Genomic DNA, 15,683 nt, shown 5'->3' on the forward strand with positions numbered 1-15,683 from the left:
TTGACATACATTCGAACTATCGCGAACAATCAAAACCCTCTTCAAACTCGGTACGTGCGAGCACTCTCTCTATATTGTGGTTGTATTTCTTGACCATGTTCTAAGAAAGTGCATCGGCGTGCTTTGCCTGCAAAAAAGATAAATCGTGAAGCAGTGGTGGTGCCGGCATGTGAAATTTGCACTGTCTCTTACCGAGGCTTAAAGTAAATGTTAGCGGATGAGCTTCGCGCAACAAGAAGTCTACCAGTATCATTGATGTACAGGAAGCCACTGTAACGACGACGCAAAGACGATCAACATGTACTTTATTTACAACACGAGGCACGATAACCCACGGTCGGTATTAACGACACTCGGTGTGGAAGGCAGCGCAGCTGCTACGCATTCATTACAGCACCCATCCGATGGACAAAGGTGCGTCCGACATCGAGATGGACCGCACACATAAGGACACGCTACTCAACTTAAGGTCGCACAAAAATTTTGTATCTTTTCCGCAGTAAGACTCATCGTGTCTGGAAAACTCGTTCGCTCCAGCGGTTATTTGGAGCCGTTTTTACAGACTCCAGTGGCAGTCTCTGTTTTACGGAGCAACGTGAAACCCAAGGCGGCTCGAATGTAAACGCAGCTGGCCAAGAGACATCACTTTTCCATGTCCTCAAAATCGTCGTCGCCTTCATCGTCCACGAAAACTACGTCACGAGTCTAGGGGCTCACATATTCGTGACGTAGGTGGTGGTTGTTCGTATACACACAAGCCAAGTTGATGTCGCGAGGTGACCTACACAGCATCGTCAGAGTCGCGCTGAACTGCTTAGCTTACGCCAACGGCAGACAGAAATACTTTTGAGTGCTCCGCTGGAAGCAGTTTTTGGAGCAGTCTCGAGGCCTCGAGAAAATGTGCTACAGGTTCGTAACAGGTGTGCCTTGTGGTCTCCATCCCTTTCATAGGATTCTTGGGCCATCGCATATCTGAAAGAGAAAAATACGACACTTGGTCAGCTGCCTTTTGATCAGATCTTTTTTGGACCACCTTTCCCGGCATCAAAAGCACCATTTTCGAAGCTGCGGTTTGTCTTAGGCTCACCGTAATTAGGCGCATGACAACTATCGGCGAACGTTGGCATACTGACTCGGTGCATTTCTCTACGTTCCGCCCCACTGACTAAATGACAAAATGCACAAGTTCAGGTGGAGGCTTGAACAGATGAAAAACAACGGCTGTCGCTGAAGCCAAATATTCGACAAGTGTCTTCTTGAAGACACTTGTCGAAACGTGGGTTCCCCCCCCCCCATGTTCAAGGATTTTTCTGACGATTGCAATGACACATGCTAGCCGATCACTGGTGATGCTGTTGAAGCAGCTCAGCATGATGAACAAGTGATACGCACTCCCCGTCGTAGTGACATGACATTGCCCACGTGATGGAAAAGTACACTGCATTATGAGGGTGGGGTGAGTACGCAGAGACTTAGCGTAATAAGTTTAAGAAAATTTCGTTGAGCCAATATGGCAAAAATTGCGGGCAGTTTTGCACTAAGTCGCACAAAGCTTGGCACAGCGAAGCACTGGCCCGTCGCCGCTCCTCCCCGTCGACCGACACATCCAGCTTCGAGATGCGCGGCGTCCTCCTCGGACGTACGCATAGGCGTGCGCACAGGGAGGGCAAGGGGGGGGGGCGGCCGCCCCCCCTAATCACCTAAGGGGGGGGGGGCAAAATCTGCCGCATACATTGACCTCCCTAGTCACCTAAGAGGAGGGGGGGGCGCAAAATTTGCCTCGTACATTGACTTAGTAGGGGGAGGGCGCTGCGATGAACCTTCGCCCCCCCTGATGGGGAACCCTGCGCACGCCTATGGACGTACGCACTTTCTTAGGACGCCCCATGGCTGTCTCGGCACGATCAGCCTCAGGCAGGCTATGCATTATAGAGCGGAGGTTGCGCGCGATGTCACCGTCGGTGGGCGTGGCTTAGCTACCGCGCATACGCGGCTGAGCCAGGTGGTGCGGTACCAACGGAAGGGTGGGAAAACGGATCCAACCCTTCCGTTTTCCCAGCCTTCCGTTGATCTCTCTGCACTTCCTTCTCTCTATTTCTATCTTTCTCATTCTTTCTGTGCTACGCTTTACCATCTCCCCTGCTCCTTTCCCTCCTCACCATCACATCTCCCCTCTACAAGCTCACTTCCCTTTCCCACCCCCTTGCTGTATTACACTATGCAAGGCTATGCTATGCTATACTAGCGTGCCTGGATAGCCGAGTGGTTAGGACGCTCGCCTTCGGATAGGGGGTACACGGGTTCAAATGAGGCCTCGTGAAGGTTTGTTCCGGCAAAAAATTTACCTTTTAATTGCGAAGCATTTCTTAGCGAACCTATGGCTGTTTGAGCGTATCTATCTATCTATCTATCTATCTATCTATCTATCTATCTATCTATCTATCTATCTATCTATCTATCTATCTATCTATCTATCTATCTATCTATCTATCTATCTATCTATCTATCTATCTATCTATCTATCTATCTATCTATCTATCTATCTATCTATCTATCTATCTATCTATCTATCTATCTATCTATCTATCTATCTATCTATCTATCTATCTATCTATCTATCTATCTATCTATCTATCTATCTATCTATCTATCTATCTATCTATCTATCTATCTATCTATCTATCTATCTATCTATCTATCTATCTATCTATCTATCTATCTATCTATCTATCTATCTATCTATCTATCTATCTATCTATCTATCTATCTATCTATCTATCTATCTATCTATCTATCTATCGATCCATCCATCCAGCCGCCTACGTCTGGGCGCTCTCCTGGTCGTCTCCATAACTTGTAATATACCAAGATTGGCATAGCAGGGGATCATTGTATGACGAACACGATTCATTGGTCATGACATGAATAACGCAAAATACCTGTCGCGTACGTCATGAAACCCTTTCTCTCAGTCACGTGTGGCACATACCCGCATACCAGAGTTCATGTTTTGGGGGTATGTGCCACAGGTGATACACAGTATCAGCCAACACAGTAACCGCGAACACACATATTAACACGCAAGGAAAGGGATTATAATAATAATAGTAGGGGGTTTATGTACCAAAACCACGATATGATTATCAGAGACGCCGCAGCGAAGGGCTTCGGAAATTTTGACCATCTGGTATTTAACATGTAGCGAGATCGCACAGGACACGGGCATCTAGCATTTGGCCTCCATCGAAATTCGACTGCCGCGGCTGCGATCGAACCCGCGACCTTCAGGTCAGCAGCCGGGCACCCTAACCTCTACACCACCGCGGCGGGCGCAAGGAAAGTAAGAGAGCTAAAGACAGAACACCCCTGGAAGACGCTCAACTATCATCCACTCGTCCACGTGGTCCGCAACGTGGACCACGTGGATTACGCAAAAACCGGGGTCAATGCTTCCTACAATAAGTCTGCCGAGAAAACCAGGCCTCTCATCATTACCGGTGGCTTCAAAATTGATTTATCAGAACCCAACAACGCCTGGCCCATATACTGGATGAAATACGGCTTGGATGTGGACAGCGCATCAAAAGACTTCGCTGCCACGTCCAGGACAGGAGACATCATAGATCATTTCATCGTAGGAGGCATCCAGGATTTCCATCAGCGTTTCTGCACCTCGCACTTCGCTACACTTAGACCCCTCGTAGCCGGGATCACGAACGGATCCGATTAACAAGTCTGGTCCGGCTGCTGGTGTTCACTGATCACGGTGATGATGACCTTGTTCAAGAACTGTCAAGAACCCCTTCTGCACATACACACGGGTTCGTGAAACGTGCGTGCTTTCTTCGTCATAACGGACAAGTATAAGCATAACAACTGTAATTGTGACTGTAACAGCCGCAACTGTGACTGTAACGTATGTGCAGTGCACCTGCGTGTGCCACTCGGCTGTGTATATATCTAGGGAGACTTTCCTGAATGAAGCTTAGTTGCGAGTAACGCCTGTCCTGTGCATCTGTGTTCCTTCTTTGTCCTGTTCAGATTCGCGCTATCCAGTGTTGAATGATATGAGCACTACATACAGCTCACCGCGTCTGGTGTTGGTAACGCGCATGTTGCTGTTGACATCGTTACGCAACTGTAAACAACGTACTAGTTACCATAGGCGTGCGCAGGATCAGCATTAGGGGGGGCAAAGGTTCATCGCAGCGCCCCCCCCCCCGACCCTACTAAGTCAATGTATGGGGCAGATTTTGCGCCCCTCCCCCTCTCTTAGGTGACTAGAAGGGTCAATGTACGGGGAAGATTTTGCACCCCCCTCTTATGTGATTAGGGGGGGGGCGCCCCCCCTGCCCCCCTGTGCGCACGCCTATGTTACAGCCCAATGCGCTTAGACACCCTTAGCAGGGGCGTAGCCAAGGGGGCGGGGTTGGGGGGGTTCAAGCCCCCCCGAAATTTTTCAGTTTTGCTTGCGTATATATACACGCACACATACAAACGCACGCACGAACATACATAAAGTATGGTTGAACCCCCCCCCCCCCCGAAAAAAATTTCTGGCTACGCCCCTGACCCTTAGTCATAAAATGTTAAACCGTGAGCAGTTCTGGAAACGCATTCATGACAGTTGCGCAGATGTGAGATAATTTGTGCGGCACCGTTCAGTATAAACGTTTCGACTTGCTCTAGGTCTAGCTGTTCACTACACGCGATGCCCGCGGCCCATGGCTAGGTCCTATTATTCTGGGCCGATTATTTACGCGTTCACAAAAAGAAGATTGCTCAGGAAAATTTTCGTTGCGCAAATTTTCTTTCTTTGCTCTTTTTGTTGTTGCCTACCTCCAGAAGCTACTGTCATAGGCTGAGGATCTTCGCGACAACTGCGAAGTCTGCTTGCATTGCTTGACGCTCCTCAAGGAAAACCTGTCTACATCTAACCGCGATGAGGTAGACCAGGCATTTCTTCAGGAAGAAGAAGCGATTGATATCTTGAACAGGCGCGCCCATCTTTCCTCTGATGATTGTAGGCGAGGTTGTAGGCTGCAAACTGCTTACACGTTAACTATTTAGAGGGCGGCAGCAGCACACTTTTACACACGCTAGACACAAATAAAATTTTAGAACACATTTTTCTTGACGAAAAGCCACCAGAGCAAGGTTTTGCTGCAGGAAAATAATTAAAACTAGATTTACGTGCGATGAAAGCTGATGACATCAGTCGCGCTGAAGTGAGCACACATTGCAAGGGTCATTTTGGCCAGTTATATCTCGTAAACAAAGCAAATAAGGACATGTGATATTAAAATCGTGTGTTCACTGACATAAGCGCTCTTCGATAAAAAATTGTCGTCAAGATTGAGACCGGAGTTTTTTTATTTTATTTTTTGAAAACGTACTTTTTTGAAAAAACTCGTTTCTTTATATATTTTTGTCTTTTTTGCGCTGCCTGTCGAAAAATGATCTTCCGTATAAATGTTGCAAAGGCTCTTTTCTATATTTGACATTGTTTTCAAGTTTCTGTTTGTAATAGCAAAGGCGCCAAGGCGCCTCAAACTTAGGACCCTTTTTTGATTTCGGCCGTGTTTGCCATTTGTTCACATTTTCTTCTTTTCGAGGACAGCATAAAAAAGCATGGATGTAATTCAGAGTAATCCGTATTAAAACCAGCAAAAAAATTTTCGACACATCATTTATAGTTCGCGCTAAATTCGGCCGTGAAATCCGAAAACATTGCAGTGAGCAAAAGCAGGAGGCCCGCGCCGCCACCTTCAAATATTTTTTTGGCGCGCTGGGAGCGTTTCTTGGAAATAAAATTTTCGGTTCCGTGCACTTTGAATGTGCCCACATGACATATAAATAACCCAGGCAAAACAAAAATTGCGACCGGACAGGCATGTTCGATCGCTCGTGGAATCACCCTTTCTGATATTCTATCCCCACGTGTTCGTATATTTGCTATGAATAAAGAATTAATTTCATTAAAACTAAAGACCATGAAAAATCAGCAGTTGTGCCGTGTACGAATGCAGCCGATGGGCAAAGCTCCTTAGAAATAGGACGCAAACGACTATGTACGTTTTCAAACTGTGTATTGCCCCACGCGCCTTGTTTTTCCCCTTTTTTTTTTGCGCCGACGCCGCATCTATGTTGCAGGGAGGTTCGACGGCGGGGTGCGGACCTAAGGAGCTTCGCTCCTAAAGGGGTATTCAGACGGGGGGAAATGCTCGGGGGATAAAGGCGGAGCCTAGTGACGTCAGCTCGCGAGGAGAAGTCTCCACAAGTGCCCCCCACTCACACGGACGGGGCGAACGGAGGCAGAGACCAGTGTTACCAGACTACTCCTTTAGCTTGTACCGCCCGTTTCACCAGCTGCTGACGACGATGACCCCAGCTACAGATGACCCCAAACTGTAGACTGGACACCCACTGCCGCTCTCTGCAGGAGCAAGTGCAACAATGTGGCCAAACAAGAGCCCGAAATACCGCTATATCCCCCACCGCCGGGGGATTGTTTGTCCTGTCGGGGAAGAGGTCCCCGTCTCCCCCGAGGAGGCGCGGGGGGGTCACGCCCACTCGCTAATCCGTGACGTCGCGGTCACGTGATCCGCAATCCCCTCGTCTCCCCCGAGCATTTCTCCCCCGTTTGAATACCCCTTAACAAGGTGCCGGAGTATCTGAGTCTTCCAGTGGACAAACTCTTCACAGCGTAGACAATGCAGCTGTCCAGAAATGGACGAACCCACTTCCACGGTTTTTTTTTTTTTTTTTTGAGGAGCGAAGGTCCTTAGGCCCGCACCCCGCCGTCGCTGTCGAAGCTCCCCGCCGCATCACCGCTCCCTACCCCAAATCAGTTTCGCAGCTCCCCATAGACGCTTGCTCCGAAGTAGACGCGACGGCCGACGCAAGAACTAGCGGCGCTGCAGTTCCATCTTGCATCATGCCTCACGCGTTCGCAAATAACGCACGGAGAAAGCGAGCACGGAGAAACGCGTCGCAAGCGGCTACTCCTCGCGCGTCTCAGCTCGTTGCGGCACGTGCATCGCCTCCGCGATTAGCCCCCGGATTAGCGTCGCTAAAGGCCCGAACACACGTACGCGTTGCAGCGCGTCAACGCGTGACTTTTTGACGCGGCGTCGCGCCCTCTCCCTATGGAGAGGGAGGGCGCGCAGCTTCGCGTAGCCGCGCGCCTTCTCTCCCCATAGGGAGAGGGCGCGACGCCGCGTCAGAAAGTCACGCGTTGACGCGCTGCAACGCGTACATGTGTTCGGGCCTTAACGCGCCGTTGAGAGCAACGGTGCGCTGCCGTATCCGATCCCGCGAAACACAGCAAGTGAAGCAAAATGGAACAGCAGCGCCGTAAGTTCACGCGTCAGCCAAGTGTGCCGGCTCGGGAGCGGAGCTGAGAAACTGGTTCTAAAAACGTTGCCCCACCCCATACCGCCTCGATGAAAGCCAACTGCGAGATCAGGCGCATAGTCGTTTGCGTCCTATTTCTAAAGGCCTTACCACACGTAATACGTGTTGCCGCGTGTCAGCTAGCGCGTGACCTTTTGACGCGGCGCCTGGCACTGCTACCGCTGCTGGATGGATGGATGCTATGAGCGTCCCCTTTGTAACGGGGCGGTGACATGTCTGCCACCAGGCTCGAAAAAGAAAAAAAAAAAGCTTCCTTGTTTCATGTTGGCCTAATACCTTATCTACATTGATTAAATCTATGTTATTATACTCTTGACAAGCAGCGCCATCTCTGGCATAAAAATATAAGCTGGGGGCAAACAACGCGCGTTTTCCCTTCTCTCCAACGCGCTGCCGCTCGCTTCCGTGCACGTGCAGAGCTCTCGCGGCGCACTTACGGGCCTCACAATGTGCCACCTGCAGTGCGGCTTCGAAAAGATCTTCACGCTGGACAGGCACTTCCGAAAAGCGAACTTGATAAAAGGAGAAAAGGCTCGTCAATCGCGTTTACGGTGAAGAGGAGACGATCGACGACAACGACGCCCGACTCAAAGTGAAATGCATTTCACAAGTCGCGATTACACCGTGTAGGACCTCGAGGTAAGTCTCATTCTGTCATGTTAAAGATCCGTATGCACTCCGAAATGAAGCCGTGCACACTATCGACGTTCTGCGTTGTGGACTATGAATCATATTATTGTTGGTTGTTGTTTTGATATGGAATGCTTGCAGTAGCATGCTTTCGTGAATAAACGTTTGCGGCATGCGAAAAAAATAAATTGTACGGCCATATGGCACTTTTTCCTGAGAAGGTTAGAGTCAAGTCCTCCGTGCCGCTCGAGCATCACCCGCCGATTAAGACGCGAGGCAGCTAGCTGAGCTTTAACCACTGTGAAGCAAGATGAACTGCTCGCCTCGTTTCTTCCGCTCTCGCGTCATGCTTGCACTCTCTTTTTAGGGCGATATCGACTTTACAGGCATAAAAGACCTGCTGTGCGAACGCGGCTAGAAAATCGCACAGAGTCAGAAGGCGGCTACTGCAATGTGGCACTTGCAAAGCATGTATTACATGCCAGTTATTAAATATATATCACCTTACTAAAGTGACAAAAACAAAGCAAACCATCAGAACGATGTCAAAGTTTGCTGAAAATGCACAGACGTCGGTTCCGGCATGGTAAACCAGCCTTCCCGACACGTAAATTGCAGGCGCCGAACTTTTGCAATGTGCCGAGTTCAGTTGAATTCAACCAACCGCGAACGGTATATCGCGAGTGTGAGCGTTAAACAACGACGGCTAGGTCTCACGAACACGCAGAATCAAAACACAAAGTTGTTTCACCTACAACCGTAACGGGACTTTCACAATGCGAGAAGACAGATAGTAATCATTACTGTAGTCGCTGCGTGCATGCGCGGCGTTGTATACGTACTGATTCAGGTAGTCGAAACGAACGAAAGCGATGAACTCAGACAGCCAAAACAGAAGGTGAGACAGCGCTGTCAGCTATACACGCTTGCCGCCTTTATTTCTCGTGTGACATGCCCGAGAACCGATACAGTTTCACACGTGAATCGCGTGCCTTGGTGTTGTCTGCACTGCTGTGGAAGCCCACGACACAGCAATACTTGGAACCTCGCTTCCGCTTCCGCGGGGTAGCTTCTGCCAACGTGGAAATGCAGCTTCGCACAGCAAGCCTCTCGGTTCAGCGTGCCAAGCTGTCGGCACGGCGCCCCAGTTCCCCGCACCGACTGAGCAACGCGCGCCCGCGTGTGCGGGCGTGTGTTTCCGCTGCCGACAAACAGGCAGAGTCGGCTGCGCCTGCCCCCACTTTCGCCAGAGCTTCTCTCCAGAGCCGCAGCGCGGCGCTGTCGTCGCGCTGTAAACCTTTGTATAGGAAGGCTGGTAGTGTAAGCAATATCTCAACAAAGAGCGTTAAGCGAAAAGTCAGAGAAGCGGAGAGGATTTACTGGATGGCAGCTATGGAGAAAAGTAATTACCGAAAGGGCAAAAATGAGTAATTACCGAAAGGGCAAAAATGAAATAGGAGAGAGGCATTTTACGATAATTCAAGGGGAAGCTCTTTACTGTCTGAAGCCAGATTGGGTTGCCTTAGAACGCGTAGTTATAAAGCGAGATTCAGTAAAGAAGAAGAACAATGCACGTGCTGCGGGGAAATTAAGGAAACGGCGGAGCATGTTCTGATTGAATGTGGAGACATCCACCCAGGTGTACGTTTGGGCACGAGCCTACATCAAGCCTTGGGTTTTAGGGACAACAATGGAAAGCTGAACACACCCGTGATTGAAATAAGTAAGAGACGGTTAGGGTAATGGTGGCAGAAAATTAGAGAGAAAGGACAAAAATAAACATTGGAAAAAAAAACACATTCTGCCGTAAAGGGCCGAGAACTGGGCTGAGAATTTACGTTTCTTTTTCCTGTAGTAAGATAGATTCACTTGAAGTAGAGACATTAGGCCAACATTAAGAAAAAGAAGAGAAAAGGAAAACTTTTTTTTAATCGAGCCTGGTGACACACTTGTCACCGCCCCGTTATAAAGGGGACACTCATAGCATCCATCCATCCAAAGCTGACCTTGGGGTCCTTGTGGTGAGAGAGGGCGCGGCGCCGCGTCTAAAGGCCTGACCACACGTACGCGTTGCAGCGCGTGACCTTCCCTCTCTCCATGGAGAGAGAGGGCGCACAGCTACGCGTAGCCGCGCGCCCTCTCTCCCCATAAGGAGAGGGCGCGGCGTCGAGTCAAAAGGTCACGCGCTGACACGCTGCAACGCGTACGAGTGGTCAGGCATTAAGGAGCTTCGCTCATCGGTTGTATTCGTACACGGAACTGCTAGTTTTTGCATATTCTTTTGCTAACTCAAGAGACTACTTTCTCTCCTCCCCTCTTCCTCCGCTCCACGCCGCCGCCGATCCGTGGAACACCGCGCCGTTCACACGCCGGCGATTTCTGACCGGCGCACATGTCTATACGTCACGCGGACTTATCGCTGAATGTGACCATGCGTATAGGATAATGTTGAGCGCTTGTTACGTTAATCACAGTGACATTACCGTGCAGTCGTATTTCCGTACCAGCACATTGTTCCTCCCCTTTCTTTCTTTTTGGCCATGTTGTTTGCAACGTGCAGAGAGATAGTTTGGCCGCGAGGGCAGACATCTCCCTTTCGCGCTCGATATATTAGGTCCAGCTCTGCTGTCTTTGTGAGGAGCCATGAAATTGACCGCTTGCCGGCGATAGCTCTGTTCGCGGCCCATCGTCAGCCCTCTTCACTTCACGGTCCCACAAGGTCCAGAGCTATGCAATACATTTCAACGGAGAGCACTTCCTTTCTGCACTATGGCACGGGAAGGCCGATACACGCGGGAGGCTCAGCAGTGTATTTTTGAGAGGTCACGCATGTTTACCACAGCGCGGAGGGCTTGAAGACCAGTGGCCACTTGCCGAAGCTTCCAGCGACAGCCCTTCTTTTTCATGTAGCGGTAATTCAACCCTTGCGAATAGCATTATTGGCTTCGTATCCTAGCCATTGTTTTCCCGCAGTCATGAACGCCCTTTTCGCCTGTGTTTCCCACCAATGCCGGCACACAATCACTATGGCGCTAGGCTGTTTGACAACTTGCACTAAAGAAAATAGGTAGTGCAGATGGCATCACACTTGTCTGGAGCGGTGGAGCGCGTGACTGTGGACGCTGCTGTTGTTCGCAGCTGCTACCTCACGTTAGCTACAAGCTTCTGTTCGTGCTTGAATTATATTACAAGGACCTAGCATGCGGTATAACTATGTCTGGTATCATTACGGCGTCGATCTTTGCATATTTCTGCAGAAAACGGCAACTGAAGCGGCCGGCTGGGCGCTCTAGACAATTAAGTGTCATTCTGCCTGTACCTGCAAGAGTTAGCTGCAAGAGCTTTGATGTACCAAAGAAGGTCACCTTGTGGTCAGTTCTTGCGGCAGTCTTCGAAGCCGCCCGTGTCGGAATCGTCCTGGTCGCCCATCATGGGCCGGTGGGCCGGCGTGTCGCCGTTCGCCCGACAGTTCTGCATCGGGTACCAGCCTCCGTTGATGGTCGCTGCACACGTGCCGTCATCAATTGATGGTATATGGTTTCATCGTATACACCCACCGCGATGATGGCAAATTGCAGGCCATCGTGAAAAACACCCCATACAGCTTTCTGATAGCGTGCAATGTTTCTTACCAAGCATGAAGAACATATTGCTATGCGCACTTATTTCTTTATTTTATGTCTCACCCACAAAACTTGGTACCAACGCTGTTTGCGAAACTTGCCGATAATTCTATTCCGATAAGATTGCGTGCATGACGCAAGCAGTCGAGTTCATCCTAGAGCTACCGCGAACACCTGCGATAACGCTGAAATTGGCGACGATCATATTACCGGCGACTGTAATCGCCGCTATCGGTGTACATTGCTTGTGCCTTGAGCTGCTTCTGGGCACAGGTTTGCCCAATAAATAGTCTCTACTAGTGCTACTGGCGCCTTCTTCATCGTCACTACCACCTGACAATATACTAGCAAATATTACGTGAACCAACCGACATATAGGGTGCTATCATACAAAAATGGCAGGCGAAACTCGCTGCGTGATGTTAGCTATTTGATCGTTTCGATAATTGATTTGTCTGTAAGAATTACTTGACCAAACGTTTAACATGCTTAGGGCAGATATGTGAGGAGGATCTGTTGCTGGGCCTGTCGGTACATATCTGAAGAAACGAAAAACCAGCTTACGGACGCGTACACAAGAAGAGAAGATGACCAACACTCGCTGGAACTAGCAACAGGTTTAATGAAACCATCACACGTAACTTCCCCAGGAAAGCCAAGCGCGCATGCGTCGTACATAAAACACGTGTTATTAACAAAAAAGCGCCAGGCCTGCGCGGAAAGCGCAGCACAGTCACAGCAAAAGCTGGAAGAGCGGCATTTCTAGAGCACGTTATAAGCTCTCTTGTAGCTACTAATACAAGTACACTAGCAACGTACCCACTACGCCACAAATCCTAATTTTTGTGAAGTTGGAAAGCATCCACCACGACCCACCACGACATTATTCGTCATTTTGAGGAGAAGCGAGGTACCGTCTGTGAGGCAGTCTGTGCACTTTGTTGATGCGACGGCTGATGACGATGAATTATGGCTGAGCCCTTTGTAATGGGTTGGAAGCTGTGAACGACCCACTAGTTACGTAATTCGCATTGTGTGAGGCCCGGTCGTTATTTAACTCTCCCACCACGCTTTATAGCATACGTTAACGTGAGAGAGGGAATTAACTTTATTGAGACCCTGAGGAAATGGATCGTGGGAGCCTTACGGGCAGAAGAACTGACATGTGGGCGAGTTGGATTCTGTTGAACATATTGGGTGGATTCAGCGCGATACAACGAGGACATAGATGAAGAAGGGACACGAACACCAGCGCTGTTCTCACAACTAACTTTATTAGCGCAGAAACATATTTTAAACACAACCTATAACCACGTGACCACACGCCGATGACGTCAACAGAGGATAAATGCAAAAGATTAGGACTAACCAAGATTAGGAGCCTTATGGGCTTCCTTGGCAACCAATAGAAGTGCACTTCCGAGGAACCCACTACGCTGTAAATCATAATTTTTGTGAAGTAGGGAAACAGCCACTATGCCATTTTTCGTCATTCTGCTGAGAACCGTGGTACCCGCTAAACACCTGTAAGGTATATGTGCACTTGGTTGATGCTGTGGCTGATGACAATGAAGCATTGTAGCAGAGGCCTTTGTAATGGGTTGTAAGCATTCAGCAACCCACTCGCTGCGCAATTCGCATTGTGTGACGCCTGGTTACAGAATTCGCGTTGTTTGACGCCTGGTCGTTATTTTACTCTTTCACCACACTACATTACATAGGTTAATGTGCTTCCTTTCCGACATGAAGCCTGTATAGGGTCATTTTGCAACGCAGTTTCAAACACCGGCATGGTTCTGAGGTAGATACTGGGCTCCCACGCCCAGGGCCCAGGTTCGAACCTCGTTCCATCCCAGATACCTTATTTAGTTTTTTTTTTTTCTTATTTCGCGCGATAGTGGTTACGGACACCGTCGGCGGCGGCGGCGGCAGCGGCGGACAACTACGGCGCCAAAAACGGCCCTTGTGATCTCATAACAGCTTTCGCTGTAAAAGAGAGAATGACATCAGTAACCACAATTTTCTAAATAAGCACTCTCTTTCTTTGATAGCGACGATACACTAATGCATTTGTTCGAACAATGTTTCCAGATCTGATACGCTTCAATCACTTTCCGTTCGTATTGCGTGGTTCCCTTACCAATGATTTGCGTGCCTTTCAGATCAGGAGAACAGCCGCACACCCGGCAGTGACCAGGCAGGTTTGCTCGTCCTCCTGACCTGATAGACGCTTCATGTTCTTTTCGGCGGACAATAACGCATCGTCCCTTTTGTCCAATATACACGCAACCACACGACGATGGTATACGATAAATAATATTTGCGATGCGCGAAGTAAAACAAGATTTGTGACCGGTACAGAAGGCACTCCTGGGTTTCCGCCCATCTATCCTGCCAGAGAGACTTGATAGCTAGCCGAAAAGACAGCTTCTTCCATTTGACTCATCTCACTCTTAAAATCGTGAAGCGCGCCATAGCCACCTTATGCATCAACAATGCCCTGAGCAGAAGCTGCCACCACTCGATGGAGCAAAGTTTTCAAGAACAGATAAAACGCCTGGAGGCGGCTGGCTTCCCTAAAGCTGTTCTTAAGGCGGTATATGAGACAAAACTAAAAAAGCTGAAACAGGCAACAAAAGCAGAACGAGTTAGCAGTGCTAACAAAACTACTCATGACTACCGTAAGAGAGTACAAGTCATGCCGTACAGTCACAAGGTCCCACATAACGTGAGAAAGGTTGCCACACGCGTTCTGTTTTCGGAGCCGTGTAAGCTATCAAGTCTCTGTGGCAGGACTGATGGGCGGAAACCCACGAGTGCCTTCTGTACCGGTCATACATCTTGTTTCACTTCGTGCATCGCAAATATTATTTATCGCATACCATCGCCGTGTGGTTGCGTGTATATTGCACAAACGGGACGATGCATTAATTGCAGTAGGGTACGCATTTGGGCTGGTTGGTTCATGATTAACAGTAGCGCCGTGGTCTGTGTCCTTTCTTCTTCCCGTCTTTTAGCGCTGTTTTCTACAGTTGATGCATTAATGTCCGCCTAAAAGAACATGAAGCGTCTATCAGGTCAGGCAGTGGAGCAAATCTGCCTGTTCATTGCCGGGTGTGCGGCTGTTCTCCTGATCTGAAAGGCACGCAAATCATTGGTAAGGGAACCACGCAATACGAACGTGAAGTGGTTGAAGCGTATCAAATATGGAAACATGGTTCGAACAAATCCATTAGTGTACCGTCGCTATCATCGTTTCTATAAATTCATTGCGAAATATAACATGCCCTCCCATCAGCAACACGGATTTAGACCAAATTATTCTACCTCCACCGCCGTTATGACCCTTAGCCAAGTTATAAACACAGCATTGAATGAAAATAAATTAGTAACAGTTATCTTTCTGGACCTCAAAAAAGCCTTTGACACCGTAGACCACAGAATACTGCTAAGTAAATTACCACATTATGGTTTCCGTGGGACCGTATTCCAACTTCTTTCAGATTACCTGAAAGGTCGTCAACAGGCTGTATTAATTAATGATTTCGTGTCTTCTATGAACCACTTGAGTACTGGTGTTCCCCAGGGCTCGGTGCTCGGGCTCTTGTCCTTGTATATTAATGACCTTCCGCAGATATTACAGCCTTCTAACATACTGATGTATGCTGACGATTTGTGTCATAGTAACAGGTAAAAATCTAAGTGATCTCGAATCGAAGTCCAATGTCGTATTGGAAAAGGTTGCTCATTGGTTATCGAATAATAAACTATCTATAAATACCGATAAGACTAAATGCATCACATTTCACTCTAGGTTGAAACTCATTAATGCTAATGATATACACATAAAAATTAACGATTCTGTGATCGAGCAAGTATCCACAATTAAGTATCTTGGTGTCACTATAGATAACAACTTACATTGGCAGATGCAGATACAGAATGTGTGTTCCAAATTAGCCTCAGGGTGTCATGCACTTACTCAGGCTCGTCAACATTTTAATACCACTACTC

General features: G+C 48.6%; 1 protein-coding gene across 1 annotated transcript in view; it reads right to left on the reverse strand.

Moving 5' to 3' along the window:
• Positions 1–283: 283 nt before the first annotated feature.
• LOC119382425 (uncharacterized) overlaps positions 284–15,683 on the reverse strand; it is a 161,226-nt gene continuing 145,826 nt past the window's right edge. The window contains exons 5-6 of the mRNA XM_037650122.2: positions 11,412–11,549; positions 284–972 (exon numbers count right to left, since the gene is read on the reverse strand). Of these exons, the coding sequence (XP_037506050.1) occupies positions 11,419–11,549 (131 nt within the window). The 3' untranslated portion in view covers positions 284–972; positions 11,412–11,418. The remainder of the gene's footprint in view (positions 973–11,411; positions 11,550–15,683) is intronic.

The sequence above is a fragment of the Rhipicephalus sanguineus genome, chromosome 2, assembly GCF_013339695.2.
Source record: "Rhipicephalus sanguineus isolate Rsan-2018 chromosome 2, BIME_Rsan_1.4, whole genome shotgun sequence".
NCBI classification, from domain to species: Eukaryota; Metazoa; Arthropoda; class Arachnida; order Ixodida; family Ixodidae; genus Rhipicephalus; species Rhipicephalus sanguineus.